We start from the raw sequence: 27,706 nt of genomic DNA, 5'->3' as shown, positions 1-27,706 counted from the left end.
TCCTAGTTTTCACTCAGGCCGAGGGTACGTGTATGGACACAGCTACGGCAAGAACACAGACAGCGGCCGCGCTCTTAAGGTTACGATTCTAAGTCTGATAAGGCCTGAAGTAGTTTCACATATCCAACGCAAGAGGTTGATATTACAATGTTCTTGTTGACATGTCGTCAATGCCGACGATCTTCGGAAACAGCATGTTCTGTCAAGGTGTTGGCTCGTGGCACTTTGAGTCATCTGCGATTGCCATAGCTGCGTCACGACGTATCTGGCCCGGAGACTTGCTCTGCTTCGCTTGGAGAGCTTCGACCAGAGTCTTCACCGTCCTCAAATCCATCGTCGTCAGTATCCGAGTCCGAGTCTTCCGAATAGTCAAGAAAGTGCTCCGGCCCCCATTCTTCTGGATCGAACAGTCCTGGGTCCGAGTCTTCGTCAGATGAGTCCTCCGAGTCCCACTCGCCCTCACCGAGTGACTCATCATCGTCATCGTCATGAAAGCGTTCCATGTGGTCGCGGACCTCTCGTTCTTGGTCCCGGAGTGCATCTTCAGCCTCCTGCCAGGTAGCGACACCAGACTCTCTCGCCAGCGTTTTCATTTCTGAGTAGTGCTCGAGTTCGGCTTCGAGTCGATCAAGACAGGTCCCCTCTGTATTCTTCTTGTCTAGTTTGGCAGCTCTGTTTTTCAGTCTCACAACGTCCTTTTCGGTGACGGCGGTCCGGCGTTTTGCTTTTCTCCTTTGTATGTCACGGTCGACCCAGTAGCTCGAAGCCGTGGTGAGATAATTGCCGAGGAGATGATCGAGGCACTCGGGCAGGTTGTGTTCCACACAAGCGCTGAGCATATTGCAGCTGACAGTGACCGGGTCTCTACACACGTAGTTGAGGATGAGCAGCTCATGCAGATTTTGGGCAATCTCTATCCTATGAAGTGTGGTCCGGAGGTGGGGAGGAGGTAGCTCCAGGGTCTGTAGAATCCGGCGCTCCAGCAAGTGCTCGTCACACTTGAGCAAGCGAGTGACATGATCAGTGTCCGGATCCCTCGTCAATTTGTGGAGGGCATCTCCTGGGGTGACATTACAGCAGCGCACAAAGAGATCTCTAAGGTCTGCGCTGTCGACTGCCGTAGCGTCTCGCAGGAGACAATGTGGAACATACGAGAAAGCAAACAGGTCGTACAAGATTTGTGTACGTTCTTGGTTATGGATCCTGACATGAAGGAAGTTGTCACGCAAAGTGAGGACAGCGTGATACCATCCACCATGGTTGATTTCCACCTGCATCCTGAGCTTCAGATCAGCATTGGGACCCCCATGGCCAGCGACGAGATCCTTAAGGCGCTGATTCTGACGAGTTGTGATTCGATAGTCTGGATTGTCCAGCAGATGTAGTGACACGACCTTCTCAAACAAGAATCTGTGAAGAGCTCGTAGATGTGAAGGCCGTAACCACTTACTTCCTGCCACAGCGTGTTGCAATTCACGGCGTTCATGGAATGCCCAAATCGGCCCTCCCTTGGGTCCAGGTAAGGGCCAAAGTGTGGATAGAACTTTGCGAAAGGGTTGAATCCTGCAAGAGGCCTGTCTTCATACCGGGCAATGTCTGCATGTCGGGTAATCCAGGGTGTGAGGTAACCCCCATGTCTGGTGGCGAAGGCCAAGCCGAGCAGCATCTTGCTGTGGCCAGTATAGTCTGGGAGCAGTTCATATAGCTGTTTACATGCATGGATCATGCACGGCTCGCGAGTCCAGTAGAATATCTCGAGCAGTATCTCTGCAGGTAGATCGAGTAGACCGATGCCAGGCTTTCCTATGCTGCCCGATTGTGTAGCGTCGAGTTGGCTATTGCGCGGAACTTTGGGCTTCCTATAATTGTCCTCACCGCCGGCCTGATGCTTCCGTTTGACGACAGGCATTTTGCAATAGTAGAGAAGGCCGACCGGAATGGTAATTCAGATGCTGTAGCAGAGAAAGCAGCCGGGTATTTTGGAGCAGTGATTGCAGTGTGGACGGTGATAACACGATAAGGAAGGAAGGTCTACTTTGATAGGTAGTAGGGAGACGCGTCCGAGCAGTCGCGACGCGTTCAGGGGCCAAGAACGAGTCTTGGCATGCACACAGAAGATGCAACATAGGAATCATACTGCAGCTGCAGGTGGCCCTGAGCTTTTAGAGATGAATGGGTGCATTCGCATTGACCCATTCGTACAGCGTTTGAGAAGAGGCTTTCTCATCTCACAGCTGGATCTAAACGTAGCGCGCTCGAGTCGAACGCTCGTCTATCCTGGAAGTCGCCTGTTGCGACCTGCCTACTATGCATCACAGTACCCAGGCTCATGTACGCTTCCACCCGCCCACTGCTGAACCGTCAATACCGTAGTATACACGCAGCCCACTGCGCCAAACACAATGATCAGATAGTCTATCACGCGCTGCCTCGTCGTACGTGCCACCGCTTTCAGATGCAGCATTGGTGGATACACGTACACCAACGGCACACATGCGAAACTCCCCACTAATGAAACAAACTTGTCCAGGTCTCCGGCGCCGCCCCATGCAATCAACGCACAGACGAAGACGAGGAAGAAGCGGAATGCGTTCTTCTGCCATTTGATATATGGGTTGTATTTGCCGGAACGGGAGAATAGGCTGGTCTCGAGAATACGAATGGCCGGAAAGAGTTGTAGAGGCGTAGACAGGAGGATGGCGACGGAGTACAGAAATTGAACACCGTTGACAGTCCTGTCATCTTGGGGAAGGTTGAGAAGGACGACAGTCTTGGTCTTGGATCCGTAGGCGGCGTACGAGACTATGCCAGCGGCCGAGAATAGTACCGTGATGATAATCATGACGACGAAGAGGACGAACGGAAACTTTTGTGGGTGCTTCATGCCGTCCTGGATCGGAATGATCAGACCGACTCCCTCGAAAGTGAAGATCGCTGTGCCGATCAAGAGTGTCCAGGAGGACGGATTGAATAAGGTTATGTCTAGCTTGAAGTTGGGAGCCGCAATGGTATAAATGTCGTAGTAGAAGAGGTAGATGAGACCCAAGAGAATGAATGCATCTGCGATGAGAGCGGTGAACCCTAGCTTGGAGATGTCGCGGATGAGGGAAAGCGGCAGGAAGACAATGATCTGCATCAGAATCATCCACTTGATGTCGATGTATGTTCTGCAATTTGTCACCGCAAGGACGAACGCTTGAAGGTTCTCTGCAGTGAAGACGGTGTATGCCGACACAAACCCAACTTGGCTGAGGACGAGAGAGCCAAGTATTGCTGCCCTCATCCATTTGCCATACAGAACACCTCCAATGTCACCAAAAGATGCGTCGATGTGCTTTTTGGTCTCACCAAGTAGAATGAAACAAAGGTAGCTGATAGATGCCATGCCCAGAAGTACAAGCGAGGAGAAGAGCATGCCACCGTTGAGGAAGGCTCGTGGCAGAAATAGAACGCCGGTTCCAACGAAGGACTTGAGAAGCAGTAGAGCTGCGTTCATAGCACTGCTTGTGCCCTTGCCAGCCGCAGTTTTGTGCTTCCGTTTCCGTCGTCCAGGGGTGCCGAGAAGTGCGCTGCTTTCGCCAAATTCTTCCTCATCATCCGCATCGCCGTACGCATCAGATGAAAAATACTCGTCAGGCTCGAGTACCTCGTCATCTTCTTCAAGCTCTTCTCCGGCAAAATGCCCGTATAGCGTCAGAAACTCGATGAAATTATTTGTGAAGAGCTGAGGTGGCGGTTTGACCGCCTTGCTGACTGCTGATGCCGTTCTGCTGCCGGTTTGCCGAGAATCGGGAGCTGGACTCTCCGCTGTTCTCCTCAAAAAGTCTCTTCGGAACCCTCCTGGCACTTTGATGTTTTGGATGTTCTCAGACTCATCCTCTGGTTCCGGCCGTACAACAGCGAAGCTCTGGCTGCGAGCTGGACGTCCACGAACGCTGTTCTGTGCCTCCTGAGCCATTTGTAGACATTCCTTGTCATGTCGCCTCCCTGCAGTTGAAGGCTAGAGAACTCATCGTCGTTCAGAGATGGGCCTGGTCCGTCTGCCTTGAGGGTATCAACGCTCCGGAACCGAGCGCGTGCGTCGTCTGGCAGCACCAAGTGTCTCTTGACCACTTCGGGATCGCCCGCATGTATTGACGGACTTCCTGCGATGTCCTTAGCACTGAAGGAGCCATAGTTTGTTCTTTGTGCGCGCTCTGCGCCCCCGATCGACCCGCTATGTGCATGCCGTGGTGGAGTGCCCGTTATGCTCGACTCGCGGCCCTGACTGCCAGCCAAAGCTGTCGATAGTGCCGACCGCGCAGTACGGGGACCAGGCGATGAACGATCTAGTCCAGCTAGCTGCGATCCATCGGTAGTCGGAGGATGCTGCGCGGGGTTTGGAACCTGCTGCGGACTGCTACCGAGGCGGCTCGAGGGTACGGGCGAGGACAGCCTCGCAATGGAGGCATGTCTGGTTGCAGGTGATCCGGCTATCGGCGAACCTGAACGGCCGGGCTCCAAGTGAGCAACATCCCTCGGAGCTGACATTGCCCAAGACACTGCATCCGGCGTAGTCAGAGTCCGTCCTGCTCGTACTGATATACAATTGCTGCCCGTAGTGACTATGTGCTGTCGACTTGTAAACGAATGTGGCCGAGGTATCAGAGGGTCAGCAGATTTGTACAGAACAAAGTTGACGAAAAGCATGTCACCAGCCGCAGATAAGCGGAGCAGCAGCCACGAGGGCGATCCCGCTTCTGTGCCTGCCCGTGTTGGTAAGCCAATCAGACATGGCCCGTTAGGACGGAAAGCCAAGAACGACAAGAGCGACTGTGGCGTCAAGAGTCGAGATTCAAATCCGGATATCAAACAAGAGATATCTGCTTCCAACAGAGACTCTATCACTATTAGGCACGAAATATTGGACTGTCTCATACCCAGAGAGGAACTTTTCATCATTCATCTTGTTCGCGTCTGCATCTACAGCGTTGTCATTCGTTCGGACCAAAGCACCTGTTGTTCTCCGCTCTGCTGTACCACCCAACCGCATGTCACGGACGGCGTAGCTGAAAGGACTGTTTAACATGACTGATACTTTCTCTCGACGGTGACAGAGATCAAGGGACGTCGTCCCAACACCAGATGCATCATGGCGGATCCTGGGTCACCAAACGCCACTCGAGGGAGACGAAGGCCGCTCATAAGAGGACGACCGACATTCACCACGAGAACAGCAACAGATGAGCGTGCACAGTTGCTGAGACGAACATCAGACCCTTCTCTTCCTCAACTGGACTACGGAACCCAGGCACGCAATGGCCACATCACTCCTCCGGCAAGCTCATTAAATCGACCACCAGCGTTTCGAGTCGAGACCACTCCTAGCGAAGGAGTCACGCAACGCCTTGTGTCGACGCTTGTTGACGGACAAGCCGATGAATCTCAAGATGCAAGTCGACCGGGTACTGCAGCAGGCAGTGTCCTGCCCGCCAATGACTCGCTCGCCGCTCATATGCATACGCACGACATCAAGTCAGGCACGCCAACGAAGTCCAAGTCGGAACTGCCAACGACTCCATCTTCGCCCGCAACCAAGCTGAACACTCTTTGGGGAGTGTTCATACCTGTCAGTCTCAATGTCCTCAGTATCCTCATGTTTATCCGCTTTGGTTTCATCCTAGGCCAGAGCGGTCTGCTAGGCATGCTTGGAATGCTTGTATGTGCCTATACTATCAACCTTGTCACGACCATGTCTATCTCAGCAGTGGCATCAAACGGCATCGTGCGTGGAGGCGGTGCCTACTACCTCATCTCACGGTCGTTGGGACCCGAATTTGGCGGTGCTATTGGAATCATTTCCTACCTCGGATTCGTGCTCAACACGGGATTGAATGCTGCGGGTCTGATCGACTGCCTCATCTACAACTTTGGCTCTGAGTCTGGCAACTGGGCAAATTTTCTACCAGAGGGCCGCTGGTGGGAGTATCTCTGGACTACACTCGTTGTTCTGCTTTGCGTACTGATTTGCCTGGCTGGGAGTTCTTTTTTCGCCAAACTCAGCAGTGGTCTTCTAGTCATCCTCCTTGTGGCTATCATCAGTATCCCTCTTTCGTCCATTGTTCTCAGCCCATTCGAAGAGCGAAAGCAATTTGTGGACTTTACAGGATGGAGCCTGGAGACCTTACGTGAGAACCTGCTGCCTCATTTCACCAGAGGAGCTGCTGGAAGCATGCTCAAGAGACATTCGAGCTTGCAGGATCTTTTCGGCATTCTGTTTCCGGCCACCTGTGGTATTCTAGCTGGCGCCAGTCTGTCCAGTGACCTCGAAAACCCAAGCAAGTCCATTCCAAGGGGGACGTTATATGGCATGGGCTTGACCTTCGTCGCCTATACTGTTGTGATTGTGTCAATGGCGGCGTCTATCAGCCGGGAGTCATTCTACAAAAACGTCAACGTGGTTCAGGATGTGAACATATCTGGCATCTTGATTCTCGCAGGTGAACTAGCGTCAACCTTCTTCTCGACACTGATGGGCGTAATTGGACCAGCAAAACAGTTGCAGGCAATCGCTGGCGACAATCTTGTTCCAGGTCTGGCTATTTTTGGCACCTCTAAGTCGGGTGAACCAATAAAGGCCATTCTTTTTACTTGGGCGGTGGCACAAGCTGTGCTGTTGCTGGACATAAACCAAATTGCGACTTACATCACGATGACTTATCTCATGACCTTTTTCGCCCTCAACGCGGCCACGTTCCTGCTCAAGATTGGCTCGGCTCCAAATTTTCGACCTTCTTTTCAATTTTTCAACTGGCAGACCGCTTTCGTGGGTGCTGTTCTGAGCATTGCAGCGATGTTCTTCGTTGATGGGTATTCAGCGTCCGGTTCCATATGTGTATTACTTCTACTCATTACCATGATTCATTACACAACGCCACCGAAGGCATGGGGATCAATCTCAGAAGTCCTCATTTACCATCAGGTGCGAAAGTATCTCCTCCGGCTAAAGACCGAGCATGTCAAGTTCTGGAGACCACAGATTCTGCTTTTCGTCAATGACCCAAGAAGGGGGTATAAGTTGATACAGTTCTGCAACAGTCTGAAGAAGGGCGGGCTGTACATCCTCGGTCACGTTATCGTCACCGATAATTTTGCAGCATCTGTGCCTGAGGCCAGGAAGCAGCAAGCGGCTTGGACCAAGTATATCGACTTTTCTAGGATCAAAGCCTTCGTCAACGTGGCTATCTCGCCATCTATCGAATGGGGAGCTCGAAATGTACTACTTTCTGCCGGTCTGGGTAGTATGCGACCGAACCTCGTCATCTTTGGCGTCTACAATCTTGAACAGCTTCGCAGCGAGCAGCCTCTGGTCGATGTGCCTAGTCCGCCGCCAGAAGTGAAGCGTGAGGTCAGGCAGAGGAAGAGGCGCAAAAGCATTGGAGTGACAGGAGATCTACCGACTGACACTTGCTACATTGAAAAGCGAACTGATGTACAGAGCTATGTTATGGTCCTTGAAGATATGATCTTGAGTCTGCGGACGATCATAGCCGTTGCTGCGGGGTTTAATGAGCTTGAATTGCCAGCGACCGATGGCGACAACACCAAGAAATACATCGACTTGTGGCCCATACAAATGACGGCTAACACGGAGGAAGAGGCTGAGAATCCGAAGACATTCAATTTTGACACCTACACTCTGATTTTACAGCTAGGGTGTATCTTGAACACAGTCCCCTCATGGAAGCGATCTTATAGCCTCAGAGTCGCAATCTTCGTCGAGTACGAGCAGGACGTCGAGGAGGAACGTGCCAAGACCATTTCATTACTAGCGAATCTTCGCATTAACGCAGAAGTCCTGGTCTTTTGGCTTGCATGTGGCACACTCGACACATACGAGGCTCTAGTCAACGCCAAAGAAGTCGACGCTGACACACAGGAACGGATCGACAAAGTCTTGGAAGACGAGCCAGGCTGGCAAGACGTCAGATCTAACAGAGGCGATATGTCAGCCGTCGATGGCATGTCTCTTGCAGAGGAAGTGGAGTGGGGCAGTCCGGGCCCGAGGCAGTCTCGAGCGACTTCAGTGTCCCGGATGGAGGGTATCAGGCGGATGCTTGCACGACCGAGGGCTCGGTCAAGTATAGGAAATCTGTCCGCGGCTGCTAGCATGAGCATGCGCACTTCCCGCCTGGACGACGACATGATCAGCAGACATGCTTCACATGGTGGCGACTCGGAATATTCATCTTCTGACGATGACGATGAGGAGCCTCACGAGGACGACACAGAGAGCGAAGACGGGAACCTCGAGGAGTCAACTGCGTCGATCTCGAAAAAGTCCCAATCGACGAAATCAAAATCGAAAGCTTCGTCGAAGAAGAGCAGTAGAGCTAGCTCGAAGCAGCGACCACAGGCCAATGGATTTGGCACAAAGTATGCCAGCAATGACGATCTCATCCAATTTGACGAGACTTTATTTGATGAAAATAGAGGACGGACGACACAATTGAAGCGTCATTCGACCCCAGGCGACTCGACATCACCGCTTACCAGGCCAGTGACTCCCGAGGAAGCCATCGCTCGCGAACCGAGGAAGGACGACAGTATCATGGCTGGCGGCACAAGCTTGGACGCCAAAGAGGAGATCGTCGCCGACACTCCCGCCAGCCCAGACGCTCAGGAAAAATCCGCTGCCAACATGTTTAGTATCCTAGAGCCAGACAATAGGAGTGAGAACATCGACCCGAACGCCCTTCCCGGGCCCTCAATCCAATTCGCCGAGCAACCTCACCCTCGCCGTCTTCATCACCAACAGCCTTCCAAGCTTCAGCAGACCAGCAATATCACGTCCTCAATCTACGCCCGGGCGACCTCCTCCTCGCCGAGCCGTGCTGCCAACATCGGCAGCCCTCAAGTCAAACCCACAGCTACCCCCACCGCTACCTCAATTCCCCAACACGACGGGCCCACTCCCACTCCAGCCACTGGCTTCCCCTTCGCCGCCTCACTTCCCCTCTCCTTCAACACTCTCCCTTCGCGCGCCCAACATCTGATCCTGAACGAGCTCATGGCGCAGAACAGCGAAGACACGGCCGTGATCTTTACGACTCTGCCGGCGCCGACAAGAGGGACGTACAAGAGCGAAAAGGAGAGTCTGGGATATGTGAGCAATCTGGAGGTCTTGTCGAGGGTAGTAGTTGGCGGGAGCGGAGATGTTAGGGGATCAGGACCAGGGCAATGTGTGCCGGTGTTGATGGTGAATAGTAGTGGTTTGGGAGGGCTGGTTGTTACTACTAATCTATGAGCCATTGGCACAAATCAAAGAAAAAGCCATGATCGAGTGGCTCAAAACAAAAAACGAGGCCATTAGGCAATCAGGTGGAGGTCTTACAATCACGAGCATAAGGACGACGGGTCGCTATTCCGCTTCGTCCTGAACGTTCAGATTGTTGGCTAGACAGCTTTGAGCAGAAATGAACAGCTTCATTCATCTTATATGTCGTCTCTTGAACAGTAAGCTGCCTTTGAGCGCTGGTCTTGACAAAAGAAGTTGTCTGTTGTACAGTATACACATAACCATCCAACACGTTTCGGGCAGGCTGGCCGCCCCCATAATCTTGATCTGCCTCTGAAGACCTATCTCCTCGCTGAAGAAGAGGGCGTTTCGTTCCGCTCACGACGTCCGGAAGTGCTTCGGACACCTCCTGGAAAGCCTTAGATCGTGTTCGTCGGGTCGATACGGACTGGCATGGCTCTCGGAGAATCCATACTTCCACTCTGAAGGACATTTTCGTCCCGCGTCTTCTGCTCCAGTAGCTTCGCCTTGCTAGGTGAAAGCTTGCACTTGTGCGACGCTGCCCGCGACCTTGTCTCCTCCGATAATCCGGCGCATCTACGTTGCCAAAGCACGCCCTCTGTCGGCAGCCAAGTCCCTTGCAAACCTCGATCGAACACTTGTCCTAAGCAAGACTGTCCATCACAGCGACACGATTCAGCTGCGTTCCCCCTGGACTCGTCCTGGACTCTCAACAAGCTCGTTTGTCCGGCCCTGCCTGGTTCTTAAATCTTAGCTTCGTCCTGCCTGTTGCCTTCGCCATACCCTCCAGATCACAAGTTCCTCTCCACCTTATTCAACCGCCAAACACTCTTAATCTGGCCCCTCGTCCGCTGGCCCCGCACCGGCAGCCCCATCGCATGCCTCCTGCCCCTATACGTCCCTGTATCCCTTAACCTCTTTATATCCGCCAACACTGATCTCTTCAACTCGTTTTCTATCTTGATGCCTTCCAAATAAGCGTTCAAGTCGAGGATCTGTTGGGAGTTGAGCTCGCGCATTTTGATGGTGTTGTGGAGCTGTGCCGGGAGAGGATGCTGCGGGCGAGGGAGGGGCCGATGCCAAAGAAGGCTTGTAAACTGGTGAGGAGGGGGCGGCGGTCTGGGAAATTGCGGGAGAAGAGGAAGACCTGTGGGCGGACGTGTGAGCAGTTGCGCTGGAAGGGAAGGGGTGCGGGAGCGAAGCTGGCTTTGTTGCAGTTGTGAAGCAGCGCTCGAGATTGTAGGTGTAAAGTTGGAGTGTTAGATGGGAAGCTATACCATTGTGATAGACTATGGGCAATGGCCGGTCGCAAGCGTGGGAGCAAGGGCGTCAACGAGAGAGCGGTGTCGCGGCCATACGTGACCGGAATTTGGACGTGGCAGCGGAGGGCAGGTGCGGTGTGTGACAGGTAGATGGAACACGAGATCGAGAAAGTCGACGAAGATGCAGCATATGGTCTGCTGACCACACCGTAGTTTCTCGCAACTCCACATCCGCTGCCTCATGGGGGCTGGTCTCAAACCTGGGAATTCTTGTTCGAAGAAGCTTTCAGATGCGCAAGTTTAGGACTTCAGCCGTGTGGCAAATGCAAGCATGTGTCTTGTGATGATCAGTCTCAGGCGATAGCGACGAAGACGGTGCAGGTGACGGGCGAGGATGCGGCCAGGAAAGGGATTCTGCCAAACGCGCTCTCTCGTGAGGCAGCCCTATCGTAGGGCTTGAGGGAACACTTGCTCGACATTTTCAGTGCACACGTAAAACAAGTCGACTTCCGCGAGCCTCAGCATGCTGACAAGGTGGCCGTGGCAAGCCGACGAGTCTGCAAGTATGAATTTCCCGTAGCATCGCATGGGCGGCGACAGCGTATCAGGCTCGTCGTCCTATTCACAAAGCAATCGTCCATGGACTGGCTCGTTCAACTCGACCAGCACGAGCTATCAAAGCACTCACATCACTCTCCCGCCACGACCACACCACCACCTCACTACCATCTACCTCGTTGCCTATCAGGCAACAACGATCGCCGCCTTCGAAGGCAACAGGCAAACAGGAAGGCAAAGAGGCAACACCAAGTTCACCTCACAAGACTCTTCATTGCGCCGAGGCTATGTAAACCAGGTCAATCGCGTTTTCATTGATAAAACTACTCGAGTAAATGGACTATCGACTAGAAATGAAGCCCGCCCCAACACGTTGTCGCCCGACAAAGTGTCAGCCGCCAAGACCCGACCCGCGAGTGCGGCGGAGGCCTCCCTGGCAATATTAGTAACTAGCAGGCCGTTCGTTTGTGCTGACATCGATGAATATGATGTGCTCAGACTCGCGTATGCATTGAGCCTCCCTAGAGCAGCAAGTTCGATGCTGTGATACAAAATAGGCGATTTCGCACGTCCGCGAACATTTGCGCTTGCCCGCTCAGAGACCGTCTTGGAGGCAAAGCTACTGCTGCAGAGACGGCGCGGGGCTAGGATCCGCAGGCAGCGTCGCTGAAGCCTGGGCCGGCCCCTGTGGGGTGGACGCGACACTCTGGGGTCCTTGTAGCTGCTGTTGTGCCGGTGTCTGCTGCTGCGACGGAGGCAGTTGTGCAGGTTGAGAAGGCGGCTGGCTCGGCGCCGTTGCTGGCGCTGGCGTCATCAGAGCTGGATCTAGGCCCGGCTGACCTTGAGGCTGGGGAGGACCTCGAGGGTGCATGATCGGCGACGGCTGTTGCGGCGGTGGTCCCTGTGCCATCGGATGCGGTCCTGGGCCAGGCGGAGGCTGCTGCATGTGAATCATGTGCTGTTGCTGATGGTGGAGGGGCATGGCCTGTGGAATGTTGTGAATGCCCACTAATTCGTGCCAGAGGAAGTGAGTGGCAGGTCCTTCGCGGACTACAGTTCGACGGAAGATGCAGTGGTTCTCAGTCGGACATGAGACACAGTGTCGTGGGTTCGCGCTGTCGATGTAGCAGCGCCTGCCTGCTAGATGACATGATCCGCATCTCGCCTCGCTCGATAGCTCTCGAACCTCAGCTGCGCGTGAAATGGTCTTGCTCTCGTCTGGCTCGAGAGGCGGTGGCTCGGACATTTGGCTGTCTCTTTGAGAGTGTGATGGGTGGGTCGGAGTCGCGTTGGGTCCGCCCATTCTGTTACCGTCTGGGCCTGTGGGCTGAATTTGGCGATACGGATCGCCTGGCTGACGACCACTTGCAGGGGTGCCGTTCGTTTGTGGCTTATCGACGATGCCGCGAAGAAGCTGATCTGGACGACCTTGGGGGTTGGTCGCTGATGTGGGAGGAGTTACGTCCCAGCGATGGGTGAGCATGCGATCACCCGACGGACCGGGCAGATGCGGCGGCGACCTGAGACGCTTGACGTTCTGCAGTGAAGATATGACTGAGTCCTGAGTGTCGATTCGATCAAGTTGCATAGAATCTGGACCACCCTCCTCTTCTTCTTGCCACTGTTCTGATCTGGTTGCCTAGTTAGTGGCGAGGCAGACGAGGCAAAAGAAGGCAATGGAATCTTACCGTTTTACTAACGCGTCGATGTCTTCGTTCGGGTGCATGCGAATAAGATGCTGTTTGAAGTTGTCGAGCCGCGGCCACAGCTTCGAAGCTTTTGCACAACCAGGCGCGAAGCACTTGTACATGCGCGACTTGCCGACGTGTTTACCATGCACCGATTTTTCGTGCCGGTATAGGTCGTTGATTGTCGCAAAACCGATGGATGTACGAGGGCAGTTGACTTCGATGCACCGATATTGTCGCGCGTGTCGGGCGTTATGTTTCCTGAAGCCAGACATTAGTACAACGCGTCATCGCTAGGGATAAGGCAACCAAAGGCTCATTTCGGTATGTGCACATACTTGAGGTCTGAATGCTTTCGGAAGCCGACGCCGCATTGATCACAGACAAGAGAGTCTTTGCCGTAGCGCACGCCCGGTGGGTTGTTGTAGCTTATAGGTTCGGGGTCCGCGTCGTCATCCGAGCTTTCGCTTCTGGGGCGCTTTAGACTATCGCGAGGCGGCGATGGTGGGATACCTTCGAGGGGATTCATGGTTCATATCGGTGATGATTTTGGTGATGAAAGGATGGGAATCGAGAAGCAAAAGAGATGGAATATTTCGAGGATGAGGCGAAACGAGGTCGAAGGAAGCTCCGGGGAATGAGCGATCTGTTTTCATCTGGTCGAGAAAGCCAAGCTGACGCCTTAGGCTGTGCACTAGAGCGGGATAGGCTAGGCTCGGGGCTTGCAGCCTTTTCGCCTGAAAAACTGACCCTGATCGTTTGCGTCACGTGCAAGGGAGAATCACGATCAGGCAACCGAGTTATGATTCTTCATAAATTAGAGTCAATACTAGACTTTCGGAAGACGGACTGATTTGAGTAGTGCGAGCAGATGCAATGTCGCCGGATGACAAAATGCGACTGCTTCTGGTGTTGCAAAATGCGAGCTGCCCTGTGGCCGAGGTACTGCCCCTAACAGTAAGTTTGCCAATCGAAGCCCGTCGCTCCTGCAACCTTCCGAAGTGCGAGTCTGCACGCGCATCGCACGAAACCCCCCTGAAAAGAAGGTATATAAGGATCTGCGATGCATACTACCTAGCACAGACCAATTCATGCTATCAACCGACCTCGTTGCCTAATCGCTCGCCTCGTGTTTGCCTGGGTGCCTCGTTGATCGTCCACCGCTATCATGGCAGTGCTTCCAGACCCGGATGACTTTTCACGCTACGAAGCCTTCAAGATTCACACAACCACTTACAAGACCGTTGGCTCACACCCAATCACACTCAGCGTGCTAGCCCCAGAGAACCTGAAATGCCCAGCTACAGGTGCACCTACCATCCTTCGCTTCCACGGCGGTGGATTTGTGACTGGTTCCGCGCTCTATCCAGGCTTCTTCCCTCGCCACCTTCTGGAGTACGCGATCAACCACTCAGCCATAATCATAAGCCCCAACTACCGCCTCCTTCCTGAGTGCCGCCAATCCGACATTCTGGCCGACATCGAAGATGCTTGGCAATGGATGCTCTCTTCCCTTCCAGCCTACCTCGCTTCAGTCACCAACGACAGCGTGAAACCTGATCTCACACGTATCATGACCACCGGAGACTCCGCAGGCGGCTACCTCTCCCTCATGACAGGACTGAACCACCCGGATGGCGTCAGAGCCGTGACAGCAGCCTACCCCTGCACAGATCTGAAGAGCCGCTACTTCACCGAGCACTACGAAAAACAGCTCTTCGTCTTCCCACAGATGAATCTTGCAGAACTTGAAGCCGCGCACGCTGCTAAGATGGCTGAGTCGAACACGACTGTCCGATCCGAAGATCCGACCTTGTCTGAAATCTCGTTGATGGTGGCATACATTCAGCATGGCGTGATCGTGCATAGGTTCTTTGATTTTGACGATCCCTCACAATTTCCGATCGAGCGTGTTGAGAGAGGTGAGAGGTTTGCAAGGGGCGGAGTGTGGATCTGGCATGGCAAGAAGGATAGTGTGGTGCCGATCGAGGGGACGCAGAAGCTCTTTCAGGCGCTGGGGAAGAATGATCCAGAGTTGCGCGTGAGACTTGTGGTGGACGAGGAGGGTGAGCATGGGTTTGACACGGAGCTGGAGATTGAGGAGTCGGGTCTGAAGGAGACGCTAGATGAGGTTGCGAAGGTATGGTTAGCTTGACACACTGCGTGAACGATGATCGAACCAGATGCTGTCCACCACATTTAAGTAAGGGCATCACAGAGGAAAGTCATGTATCAGGGCGTCGCAGGACCATGTTCGAGGGTTGTCGCGATGTGAAAGCAGGGCGGAAGAATGCTAGAGCATCGTATGCTGCTTTCACAAAGCTGCTCGTCCCACCAGACAGCAACAGGTGCTACCAAGGCATGACAGTGCGTTCTCACTATTATCTCGAATGCTGCACTGAATGGAAGAGAAGAGGATGAAGCCAAGGGAGAGACCAATACTTATACTTTCAAGATGAAATAAAGAGCCGGCGGAAACCGAGTCCGTCGCTTCACTCAGTCGGTTAGGGCCGCTCACTGTTCTTTGCACGCATCTGAATCACTTGCTATCTGGCATCACTTGGACGGTCCAAAAATTTTATTTCCGTCAACCGGTCTGGACTATGGCTCTGCCTCGACTGTCGCGGCCATCAGCAATATGGTCAACGCGCCTTCCTCTCAATCAAAGACTGACGAGAAGCTGGTCAACCGGGCTCACTCAAAGCCTCGTCTGGGTCAGCTGAATATAAATCTGCGAGACTGACATAGATTGAAACTATTGCATACGCTCGCTAATGGCACTATTGTTCAACGCTGATTATACAATACAGCTTGGAATTCGTCCCCTCGACGGAATTTCTGAACAGTCGCTCGTGCAGACATTACCACAAACGCCTTCAGAAGCTTGTCGAGACGTGCCGCTACAGCACTGACACCCATTCGGAGCCCTTCATGACATCATACTCTCCGAATGGAGGTTCATCGTTGCGACTTGTCGGAATGAAGTTGAGACGATGGAAGTGTTTAAAATTGCTGGGCAGAAAATCATGTAACGTATGCCTAGTATTTAATCGTCATCCCCCAGAACTCATCCAGTTTGAGGCAAACCTCTGGTACGGCGTATCCTCCTTTCTCCACCAGTCGGGATTCAGCTTCTTCTTGTCAGAGGATAAGGAAGTTGACGAGGTTTTCTTCGCCAAAGGAGGAGGTCGCGATGTAGCAGATGATGGTGGGATCTCAGGCTCCTTGCCCTTCGACGAGGGACTTGACACGATCCGTGGCTTAGGTGGAGGCTTAATGAATGGATTAAAAGTGCTCGTTCGTCTCGACTGAGGCCTGACAAACGATCGCGAAGGACCAGCCGCGTTTGAATCTGTGATGAAGCCCTTCAAGGCAGGATCAAGGGCTGGACTCGAGGCAGGTGAGCCGTCTGGTGGACGAGAGCTCCTTGAGACGGTAGCACGAGCAACAACAGCCGGCGCAGTGCTCGATGGTGGTAAGCTCTTCGTGATGCCAAACGATGCGGGCAAGGACTTGCGCTTCGGCGTGGATCGTGGCGGGACGTATGGATCTCGGGGTGGGGCAGTCGAGGGCGCACCGTCCAAGGCGGATGCCACTGACAGCCGTGGTGTCGATCCCGTCGGCTGTACCTGTTCCTGTATGGAAGCGGACGCGGGCCTGACCATACCCATATTGCCCCTGGCCCGTTTCGCAGCAGGTGGGTCCACTGCCAATGAAGAGATCGTGCCTCTCTTATTCGTTAACATGCGGCGTTGCAAGCCATTGGCGTCAGGTGATTGCTCGGCGGAGCGATCGATGCCTGGCGTTCCGAGCTCTGGAGACGGGGCTCGGGCGTGTGCTGTTTGCTCTAGCCAGGATTCCACTGAAGACTGCTGTGACGCATCTTGCGATTGGGCGGTTGCCTTGGCCATCTCGGATGGCTCTGCTTGGCCAGCAAATTCTACACTAACGTGCGATGCCGCTTTCTCGAGGTCTTGGGCCATAAATTGATCCTGTACATGTGCAGGCGCATGGGTAAGCGTGTCCACATTGGGTGTTGTGCTGATACTGTTCTCATCTTTGATTGAGACTGAGGGCAGTCCGTAGGACACACGACGTTTTTGGACTTGTGAAAGTTCCGAGGTCCGCGCAGAGCGTGTGGTGCCTGCAGCGTGTAGACCCGCTGACGACAACACCTTTTTCCAATGAGTCAGGTCGTCCAAGGTGAAGAAGTAATCCGTATATGGCATGGAGCCTTCGCCAGAAGCTGCGCTCTCAATCACATACGGCAGGAAGGTATTGGCGTAGTGGAACACAAAGTCGTCCATTAACGATCGGTGAACACGCGTAGCAACATTAGGCTTTGCCAACATCTCACAGGCACTTGCAAAATGCTTCACCGTCCCTCCATAATCGCTGTACGCTGCTTTGAAGCGCTCGAACAGTGCCCCGTAGGAGGTGGGAACGCCATGGTGGGCCGATATCGATGGAACTCTGGTCGTAGATCTGAGACTAGTCTGCTGACTTGGATGTGCGGGACGTGCCGGAGGTGAGCTAGGCCGGGCTGCTTCATGATGACTCTTCGATGAGTTGCCATTCACCTGGGACGTATTGGCTCTTGCTTCTGTGGAAGGCTGGAATGATTCCTGAACACTTGTTTCGTCTGCGGATTTCGACTTTGCATCAACCCGACTTTCTGTACTCGTCTCGACAACCAGAGTCTCCTCCGCCATCACCTGAGGCTGCGACGATTGCGTCGGCACTTTTGTTATTGGTTTCAGCAGATTTCGGCGCCACTCACGATGCTCCTGCATCTTTCGCTCGTGCTGAACGGCATCTTGGTCCTTGTCCTTTGCCTGGGATCCCATCTGGGTTGATCTTTGTGTATTGTGATACTCTTGTCGGTCTTGCCTTCGTTTGTTAGAAATCTCAGAGTCGGAGCTGTACATCTCCGGCAGTGGATCGGAGGTGTGCACCGTTCTGATAGCATCCGCATAAGTGGACGGCACGAAGGTGGACCCAGGCACCATTTCCTGCCTGCGATGAATCTGCTTGCCGGGAAATGGTGTCCTCTCGACCTCAACAGGCTTTCTCGTGCCTGAAGTAGAGGCGGGCAGTGAGACCGGAACCGATGCTGATGCGTGAGGCCGATCTAGATCCATGATCGAAAGTGCATCCGATGCTTCCTCGTCAGAAGCGGACGTGTCTACGTCTTCTACCGAATCACTTGAAGGCGTCGGCAGGTTCGACTGCTGGTCCTTCGTACTAGCACTCTCCTTGGAAGGCTGCGCAATTAGCGCGTTTTCACCGCTACGCGAAGGCTCGAGATCGACGGAGGATGCTGAGGTAGCTTCTTGGCCCGCAGCCGGTGGACTGTCTGGTGGAAGACCTTGCATGCGTGTACGGAGTGGCTTTGCGGAGGAAGGAGCAGAAGATATCGGAGACGATTCAGGAGACTGGGCTGCTTCAATCGCGGGTGCGACCCTGGCCGCATAGTCTGGACTCGCCGGCCACTGACTACCAGACACCTGTTGGGTCGGCAGATCGTCCTCTTCCTCTTCCGCTTGCTCTGCTTGTTCGTGAGCTGGAAGTTTGACTTCAGTGATATGGCCACTTGATAGCCTTGACGCGCTGCTTGCTTGGTCAGCTTGTGCAGTGAAAAGCTCAAACAGCTTCTGAGGCATTGTCCCTGGTCGCTTGTCGTGACCCGGCAGTGGAGGGCACTCAATGCCAGACGATTCCAGTATTGACTTCTGATCAAGCGGGCAGTGTGCTTGCCTGCTGGTAATGGAACGGATTGCAGACGGAACGCTCTGGTTCACCTGTGATGCATGCTGAATTCGCTCTGGTACAAACTTCTTCTCCTGCGTGAGATTGTCCACATTCTGAAGCAGAGACTGTGCTGCGGATGGCTCTTCGGAGTCTCCTTCGAGGCACGGCTTCTTCGCCGAGCTACCATCACGGCCTCCATTCTCAGCGAGCTCGCGTTTCTTGATCGAGCGTGCCTGGCCATTGGTAAGGTTTCGTCCGTTCACACTGTCGTTCTCTGGCGCTTTCGACGCAACGTCCTGTGGCACAGTGATTTGCCTCGAGCCCGCGACTCCGTGCCTCCTATTACTGAAGTGTCCGTTCTGCGTGGGAATCTGTGCCTGAGTCACTGGCGTGTCATCGTACTCGTCGTCGCTCATGTCGGGCGGGTCCAAGGCTCACTCGTCGTGACATATGGAACATGCTGCCACGTCCAGCGGTACAGCCAAGAGCATGCTTGCAGCAGCTATGGTCAACCTGCCGGATCCTACAGCACGTTCGTTGGGGCTTAGGAAACGCGTTTTACGAGAGAGCGCGTCGCGATTTGATTCGAGAGCGAGTGAGTGGGGAGATGCTTTATACGTGCCGTAGGAGCCGCCGTAGTTGACGTCGCTCGACTCCGCGGCGGCGATCATGCGTTGTCACCGAGCGAAGGGGTGCAGTGGCTGTGGGCTTTCACTGATATACTCTGTGAGAGCACTGCACCTACATGCAGTGAGTGGATTTGGGCACTGTCAGAACCAACCAGAGAAACGCCATGCAGCCTGCATAATGATAGCCCTGTCGCTGCTGATCTACGAGCACTGCGAGGTGTCCTGGCCTCCAGGTTGAGGCCAACACGATGTTACCGCCGTCCAAGAGCACTTCGAGCCCCTCTACCTCGTCCGTATTCCTGCCTTTGGCTCGTCGAGTTCGCCGTGACTCCAAGGCATCCATAGCCGCGGATCTTGACCAGGACGCTCTAAATGAGGCACTGGACAGCGTTCACAGCGTAGCTTCACAGTCCCAAGGCCTTACTGTATTCAACGAATACACTGATCCGCCAAGTTCGGCATCGAAGAATGACACAAAGTCGCTCGCTGCAGACCTGTCTGGCGGCATCACGGGCCTATACACAAAACTCAAGGCTACAGTCGGAGTGGCCACCGAAGGCGACCAACGAAATGGTCCGCCTACTACTGCCTCAAGTCAGGAAGTGTCATCGTCGAAGCCAAGTTCCAGCAAGGCATCAACGACTGTGTCTCCACGGCCTGTTCCGTCAGAGACTCCTGCTTCTCCAGACTTCCTGCCGCAGCCGTCCAAAGCCTCATCAAAGGCGACTAGTGTGAGCAAGATGTCTCTACACAGTCCAGCAGTAAGATCGCCGACAGGTCCGTTGCCGCCAATTTCGGCGGATCCGGCGATCACGAACACCCACATCTACGCTGACAAGATTCATTCTGCGAATCACTCACGAACAGGTTCTGGCTTCGACCGCATTGATGAACAAACACCACCTCGGAGCGCAGGGACAGATATGAGTGTTCCACCTTCCGCCCGTAAAGATGAATTCGGTGGCGAATTGGTCAAGATACCAACACGTACGAAGCAACCCCTTGCAAGCCCGCTGCCAGTAGTGAACGGTATTGGTCCCAATAGCCATCTTCGTCAAGACTCTAATGCTTCTGGCGATGTCGGTATGCTTGCACCTCCGGCTGCTCCTGTCGTCGTCCAAGACGACGCGTCGAAAGGCACCAGCAAAAACGCTCGACAGGAAAGGATCCTGCCACAGGCACCGAAGTCGAACCCGCTACAGCTTCTTGGACATCACGCGTCGACATCTCGGAGTCCGGCTGCATTGAAGCCGACGATAGTCACGGAAGGATCACAGCCGAGCGTGTCGTTGATCCTTTCCATGTCAACCAACAAGTCAGGGCCCAAGGTCCCACAATCCAAACTTCCTGGATACCCTGGATCTCAAGCCTCGTCAACAGACTCGGCGCCAACAACAGCGTTCAGTCAGTCTGCAAGAGCTCTGCGATTTGATGGCACTGCAGACCAGGGGCAGCATGAATTCCGGTCTCACCCAGTCAGCAAGTTGCGGAGTAGACTATTGGACAAAGAGTTCTGGATGCGTGATGAAAACGCTCGAGACTGTTTCAATTGTGGAGAGCCCTTCAGCACATTCCGGCGGAAACATCACTGTCGCTCTTGCGGACAAATCTTTGATAACAAATGTACAGTCATCGTAGATGGCTCGCACTTTGGTTCGCAATCGGCTGTTCGAGTATGCAAACCATGCGAAAGCATGATTCTGACCCATGACGATTCATCAGATTATTCGGAGCCGGAGAGCATCAACCTGCCAGAATCACTGACAAGACCACGCACCCCAGATACCGCGCATCTGCTTCGCTCGGCCCAGAGACTTGACGATGACGACACCGCATCGCTCTATTCAGTATCACGCGAACAGCTGTCCAAAACGCCGACCATGAGCATACCTGTCAGAAGGCCCTTTGACGCGGACAGTACGTCGAGGGTGATCGAAATGAATCCTGGACTTCCACGCCCTAGCTCTTCAAGGTCACTCAAGCATAGTCAATCGGCGGGCCATGGACACAAACGGAACCAATCCAAACAGCAGCTTCGTAGCATCAAAGCCTACCATGAGGAGAGGGCCCCGTTTCAGCGAAGGACTCTCGAAGATGTAAGTAGGGATCTTTCTAACTCAGCATTCCATCGTGACAGCATCATTGATCCAGATTTGGAGCAATATCTGTCCGACGATGCCTCCAGTGCAGAGGACGACCATTCTGCTACAGGTACAGAGAAGCTGTCGCGAAGTACGGGAGAAGGGGAGAAGTCAGCCATTGCTGGACTGCTCGCGGCTGTCCGGAAAGGCCGTTCGCGGATCGGAGACCGAAGCATTGCCGGTCTTCTCAACCTAACTCGCGACTCTGACGAGGTCAGCATCATCAGCACGCGCCAAAGAGACCTGCAAAGATCCTCGCGACGACGGAATCTGAGTGTAGCCAGTAGCACTCACCAGCGGGCGACCCCAAGAACGACACGTGAGCGTCTGCACACCGCTTTGACAGGAGGTGTTGACGACAGTCCTGTCACACCCGTTCAGCCTGACCCAACGACGAGAGTGTCACGAATGATCCGCAGCGCCTCTATGCACGGTCATGGTGCTCCTGCGATGGAACTCAACAAAGCGAGTATTCAACATGTGCACAAGCTGCTGCAACAGCTTCTGAGAGATGCTGATGTTCCGAGGATATCAAGTTGGGAGGACGCTCTTGTTCCGATTCTACTCAAGGCCACCGATGACGTCGATCCGGACGTACAAGGCGGAGACGATATCGACATCAGAAACTATGTGAAGCTCAAAAAGGTCCTGGGCGGTCGTCCTGGTGATACCTCCTACATTTCGGGAGTCGTGTTCACGAAGAACGTTGCCTTGAAAAGCATGTCGAGGCTGGTCATGTCTCCACGTATCTTGATCGTCACTTTCGCTTTGGAGTATGCGCGGCATGAGCAGCACTTTATGAGCTTGGACCCCGTGATTCGACAGGAGCGGGAATACCTCGAGATCCTTGTCAGCCGCATAGCCACCTTGAAGCCGGATGTACTCCTGGCTCAGAAGAATGTTTCTGGCTTGGCACTACAACTCCTCGACAAGGCCCGAATAACTACTGTGTACAACGTGAAGTCGTCAGTGCTAGAAGCAGTCTCAAGATGCACGCAGAGCCGGGTGGTCCAGTCAGTGGACAAGATTGGTACACAGTCTGGCCAGTTGGGCACGTGCGAGTCTTTTGAGGTCAAGACATTCATGTCTGAAGGCAGGAAAAAGACATACGTCTATCTGTCGGGCTGTCCTCCGCAGCTGGGATGCACAATCGCCATTCGAGGTGCCGATAAGAAAACACTCTCGAAGATCAAGCGCATCACGGACTTCATGATCTACGTCGTATACAACCTGAAACTCGAGACTTGTTTGATGAGGGACGAGTGGGCACAGATCCCAAATAGCATCGACGAGTTGACAAAGCAGGCAGTGCCTGTCCCGCCCATCGGATCCCTCCAAGACAAGAATCTGCCTTTAGCGCTTGGTACAGTACAGAACGGATCAATGGGCACCAATCAAGACAGCAAGTCAGACACAACAGATTTGACACAAAGCGGTACGAGTGGTACAAGCGACGAGAAGATGGCACCACCCTCAACAGCCAGCGTCTCGTTCGAGAGTCCAGATTCAGCTGATATTCCAGACGACATTCCGGTGCCAACGTTTTATGAGGACCTTGTCGACAAACACCAGACCAAGATCCTGTCCGCCTCACCTTTTGTAAGATTTATGCAGCCGTATCTGTTAATGAAGGCCAGGGAACTGGAAAGACGAGTTGCGTACCTGAGAAGACTCCGCGACCAAGACATCAGTGCTTCTCAATCGACCGAAGAAAAGTCCAAGGCTCAAAAGTTCACTTTGATCCAGCCTGAGATGCTCCACGCGTCGCTCCAAGGCTCTAGCAAGAAGGTCCGTGAAGCCATTCATGCTGTCCACGACACTGAATACGATAAGGCATTGGACAATTACGAGACACAGAAACGGCAATGGGAGACCTACTTGTCAGGCAATCGTAACCTGTTCGATCCCTACGCGCACCAGAACATTGTAGTTCTGTTCAGTCATGTTGCCACGGAGACATCAGTACCCTGTCATGGCCCGGATCTGTTAGCTTTCAATTTCTACAGCGAGCAAGATCAGGATCAATTTGAAGCTGACTGCACGCTGGGCCAGTACGTCGAAGATCTATGTATTGGTGCTAAGGATGTTTGCACGTCGAGCTCTTGCGAAAAGCGTATGTACGAGCATCACCGTCAGTACGTCCATGGTGAAGCACAAGTCAGTGTGTTCATCGAGCCGCACCCTGCTAAAATGCGCGGACTGCAAGATATCATCCTCATGTGGAGCTCGTGTAGGATATGTTCTTATGAAACTACGGTCGCGCCCATGTCGGTCAGTACCTGGAAGTATTCTTTTGGCAAGTATCTCGAGTTGTCGTTCTGGAGTGCGGATTTGCACGCACGAGCTGCTGGACAGTGCAACCACGACTTGCACCGAGATCACTTACGCTACTTCGGATATAAGGACATGGCAATTTGCGTTCGGTATGACCCCATTGATCTGCTCGAGATCATTGTGCCGCGGATGCGAGTGACCTGGAAAGTCGACAATGACCTCCGTTTCCGCAATGAGGTGTATACCCGCATCGAGAACAGGGTCACCCGATTCACGGGCTCAGTAAAATTGAGGCTGAAGAGCATCAATGCGGATGCGATTCTTCCAGAGAACATCGACGCATGCAAGCAAGAGATTGAGAAGTTGACGAAGAAGGCTAATGATGATCATGCGGCGCTGATCAAGCAACTACAAGAGAAGTACTCAAATAGCCGACACTGGGAGATCATTCCGCTCAATCGGGTCATACACGCCACGCAAGAGAAAGTCGCCGAATGGGATGCTCTTTTCACGGAATTCGAGCAGAACTTCTTCCCTTCTGAAAAGGATATCCGAAGGCTTGCGACATTGCAGCTGAAGAAGATTTTCCTGGATCGAGACGTATCAGTCACTTCCCTGCTGTCTGATAACGAAGGAACGGCTACACCTCCTCCCGAAGAAGCAGTTGACGAGAAACAGGACGCAATTACCGGAGGGGAACGTCCGCCATTGCGTCCACGTACAACAACGTTGTCGCCAGAGAAAACGCACAATGTACTTCAAGCTGTACTCGAAGAGCACGCAAGTCCTCAGCAAGTGACCAGCGAGCTGCCTGAGGTCAATGAGAAAGTGCCTGAGATCTTACCAAATGTCCATCAGGGAGATATGGATACCAGCGTGATCAATCATCTTGACCTTGCTTTGCCTCCTGCGGAACCAAGCTCCACATTAACTCCGGTGGTTTCAGATGAGACCACTCTGCCGACTCTTGATGTGCAGACGCCGGAGATGCTACAGACCGAGGATCCGATGACGCCCAAGGCGGCAAACATTGCTGACCCCATGAGTCCGTCTATGGCGACGCCCAAGGCCAGTACCGAGCGAATACTCATTCCGCAAGCTGTGCAGCAGCAGTCACGCAGGAACACGCCGCCTTTCTTGAGAGCACAATCCACGCCAGCTGCCTCGGTGCCGAAGCGAGAGCCACCTCCCAATACTCGAACAAATTCTGCCGTGTCCTCGGGAAGTGGGCTAGGCATCAGCCAGGCTATCAGTCAGTCTAGGAGCAGCAAGATGAGCACGCCTTCTGATGCAGACACCGAAAAACCCGAGAAGAAGCTCTCTGAGCGCTTCGGTCTCGCCCACTTCAGGAAAAAGGGCTCTCTCATCCCGCGGGCAGTGTCGCATAGAAAAGAATCCCGTGTCTCTAACTTGGCAAAGCACTTCGAGCAGCTGGCGCGTGATTTTGAGCGCGAGCGAAGAAGAGAGATCCGACTTCGAGCCACACGCACCGCCCAATCGAGAGTACTCCCCCTTGCAGCACCAAAGCCTATCGTGGAAGTATACCGAGACGTGGACGAAGCTGTCGATGAGCCACATGCCGAACTCTTTCATAGTGTGAAGATCGACGAGATCGATCCCGGTGAGACTGCTCCGACGGCCGAGGGTATGGCGCAAGACGCAGACACGCCCCAAGTGTCAGGCAATGACGCTCAAACCGAAGACACGCACACCGAGGCCACCGAAACCGAAGGTGAGAACCAGCTCTCGAGCCATGCACCTTCCGACGCCGAAGAAAGCGATCTCGAAGAATTGAGCGAACAGATCTTATTACCTGACTCGCCAGAAGACCTCCTTCGCCTCTCGCAAGACGATCTGGAGATGAAAGAGTTCCCCAAACATGAGCGCAAATCTTTGATGCAAATGCTCACCACCTTCTGGGCTGAGCGCTCGTCCTCCGGTTGGGCACCACTCGAGTACCCACTCCTCGCAGCAGAACACGTCTTCTCAGACTGCGACATCATCGTCCGCGAAGACGAGCCATCGTCCATCATCGCCTTCGCCCTGAACTCCTCCGACTACAAGACTATGCTCCACGACGTACAAGAGAAATCACCCCCACCTAACATGGACGGGATGTTCAACCACACCCACGCCGAAGGCACTTTTCAAGCAGACGTCATGCACTCCCTCCTGCGCAAGAACGGCACCCACCTGAAATACCAGTTCGCCGAGGGTCCCGCCAAAATGCTCTGCAAGATCTTCTTCGCCGAGCAGTTCGACGCCGTGCGCCGGAAATGCGGCGTTGCGGACCGCGTGGTGGAATCGCTGTCGCGTTGCTTGAAGTGGGACTCCAAGGGCGGGAAAACGAAGTCTCTGTTCCTCAAAACCCTAGACGATCGCTTCGTCCTCAAGAGCTTGAGTCCGATCGAGACCCAATCCTTCCTGAAATTCGCGCCCAATTATTTCCAAATCATGTCCGAAGCATTCTTTCACGAACTTCCTAGCGTGATCGCGAAAATGTTGGGATTCTATCAGATCGTAATCAAGAACCCGGCCACAGGCGTGGAGTACAACTGGTATCTATTGCTAATGGAGAACCTCTTCTACGACCGCTCACCGACCCGCATCTTCGACCTAAAAGGCTCCATGCGTAATCGCAAGATCAGGGAGACGGGAGCTAGTAATGAGGTGCTTCTGGATGAGAACATGGTGGAATTCATCTACGAATCACCACTATTTGCGCGCGAGCACTCAAAGAAGCTACTTCGCAGTTCAGTCCATAACGACACGCTGTTCCTTGCACGCCAAAACGTCATGGACTACTCTCTCATGATAGCTATCGATGAAGTCAGGAAGGAACTCGTCGTGGGCATCATCGATTGTATACGCACGTACACATGGGACAAGAAGCTGGAGTCCTGGATCAAGGACCGCGGCTTTGTTAATCAGTTCACTGCTGTCGGAGCGGGACTGGTGGGTGCAACGGGGATTGGGGGCGTAGGAAAACGGATGCCAACGGTGACCAGTCCAAAGGAATATAAGAGGAGGTTCAGGGAGGCGATGGGAAGGTATGTGTTGGAGGCGCCGAATTGTTGGCATCAATTTGCGCCAGTGGTGGTCAAGGGGGGAAAGACGGGGTGGAAAGTCGTTAAAGATGGGGGACGTGGGGAAGCGCGGGATGGAGATGGGGATGGAGAGGAGAAGATGGCGACTATGGCTACGCTGGGATAGACGATGCGCGAGCAAAAGCAGGTTGCGTGACGTTTGGCTACTGGCTGGGACTTATTTACTACTTTTAGCGATGCGGCGTTCAGAGCAGGCAGAGTGCGTTCAGTTGCTACGGTTGCATGGTCATTCAAAATACTTGGACGAGGGAGCCCTACGATTAGATGAATGCATGATAAAATTCACCTGGATGTGGTAGTAATCAGTGCTAGCGTGTCAGGAAGGATGATACCTTCCATGTCTTTAGGTTTCAGGTCGAGAAGCCAAAGCTTTCATTCATCTCAGCCTCTGAGATACCCGAGGGGACAATCTTTCTGCTTCACGGCAGAGCATATGCAGTCAATCGATCGCACCTGCGTGTAGAGCGTACCAGGTAGCTTGGAACGATAGTCGGGCTAAGCAGGATAGTGCTGGCCGTTCATTTTGCCAAGCATCCAGGCAGGGACGACTAGTAGTTATAATCATCTGTGATGTCACGCAAACCAACTGATGCTGTCTTCTGTAGAGGTTCGTTCTGACTTTGTACTTCTGCCGACAAGCTGAACCATCTCAACAACAGGGTGCGCTCTCCACAGGGCGTGTATGGAGAGGTTGCTCTCGCAACTTCATCTTTCGCTCCTCATATGAAGAAGGCTGTGCAACTACCTAGCACATATCAGGACGCGTGGTCTAGAATCGTCAAACCTAAGAACACCGTCGTCAATTCGTTCAAAGCTTCACAATGAGCGAGTTTGCGGTCCAGCGATTCGCGCGCTCGCAACGCGTCGCCGCACAAGGCTTCAGCTTTAGCTCCATTCGAAAAGCAACGACAAAGAATATCAAGACCATGGAGCGAATCTCCCTCCCGCAGGAGACGTCCTCGCAACTGTTGCAGAGGCAACTCGATGGAGTGGACTCG

At 53.6% G+C, this 27,706-nt stretch overlaps 6 protein-coding genes across 6 annotated transcripts; 2 read left to right on the top strand and 4 right to left on the bottom strand.

Moving 5' to 3' along the window:
• Positions 1–254: 254 nt before the first annotated feature.
• Positions 255–1,909, bottom strand: AB675_271 (uncharacterized protein; the record flags this gene model as incomplete). The annotated part of the gene is made up of 2 exons (XM_018142713.1): positions 255–1,397; positions 1,451–1,909. The coding sequence occupies 2 exons, from the start codon at positions 1,907–1,909 to the stop codon at positions 255–257; spliced, it is 1,602 nt and encodes a 533-aa protein (XP_018005399.1).
• A 396-nt stretch (positions 1,910–2,305) lies between these two features.
• Positions 2,306–3,958, bottom strand: AB675_270 (Vacuolar amino acid transporter 3; the record flags this gene model as incomplete). The annotated part of the gene is made up of 1 exon (XM_018142702.1): positions 2,306–3,958. The coding sequence occupies one exon, from the start codon at positions 3,956–3,958 to the stop codon at positions 2,306–2,308; it is 1,653 nt and encodes a 550-aa protein (XP_018006026.1).
• A 7,779-nt stretch (positions 3,959–11,737) lies between these two features.
• On the bottom strand, positions 11,738–13,335 carry AB675_268 (uncharacterized protein; the record flags this gene model as incomplete). Its single annotated transcript, XM_018142681.1, has 3 exons — positions 11,738–12,749; positions 12,807–13,067; positions 13,145–13,335. The coding sequence occupies 3 exons, from the start codon at positions 13,333–13,335 to the stop codon at positions 11,738–11,740; spliced, it is 1,464 nt and encodes a 487-aa protein (XP_018005742.1).
• Positions 13,336–13,974: 639 nt separating this feature from the next.
• AB675_267 (uncharacterized protein) lies at positions 13,975–14,961 on the top strand (the record flags this gene model as incomplete). Its single annotated transcript, XM_018142671.1, has 1 exon — positions 13,975–14,961. One exon carries the CDS (start codon positions 13,975–13,977, stop codon positions 14,959–14,961), a length of 987 nt encoding a protein of 328 aa, XP_018005459.1.
• An 898-nt stretch (positions 14,962–15,859) lies between these two features.
• On the bottom strand, positions 15,860–18,973 carry AB675_266 (uncharacterized protein; the record flags this gene model as incomplete). The annotated part of the gene is made up of 1 exon (XM_018142661.1): positions 15,860–18,973. One exon carries the CDS (start codon positions 18,971–18,973, stop codon positions 15,860–15,862), a length of 3,114 nt encoding a protein of 1,037 aa, XP_018005555.1.
• A 461-nt stretch (positions 18,974–19,434) lies between these two features.
• AB675_265 (1-phosphatidylinositol 3-phosphate 5-kinase fab1) lies at positions 19,435–26,814 on the top strand (the record flags this gene model as incomplete). Its single annotated transcript, XM_018142650.1, has 2 exons — positions 19,435–20,590; positions 20,909–26,814. The coding sequence occupies 2 exons, from the start codon at positions 19,435–19,437 to the stop codon at positions 26,812–26,814; spliced, it is 7,062 nt and encodes a 2,353-aa protein (XP_018005382.1).
• Between the last annotated feature and the right edge of the window lie 892 nt (positions 26,815–27,706).

This window comes from Cyphellophora attinorum, assembly GCF_001299255.1.
Source record: "Cyphellophora attinorum strain CBS 131958 chromosome Unknown Contig1, whole genome shotgun sequence".
Classification (NCBI taxonomy): Eukaryota; Fungi; Ascomycota; class Eurotiomycetes; order Chaetothyriales; family Cyphellophoraceae; genus Cyphellophora; species Cyphellophora attinorum.
The sequence above is the reverse complement of the archived record's forward strand: the minus strand, read 5'-3'. Positions and strand labels throughout refer to the sequence as shown.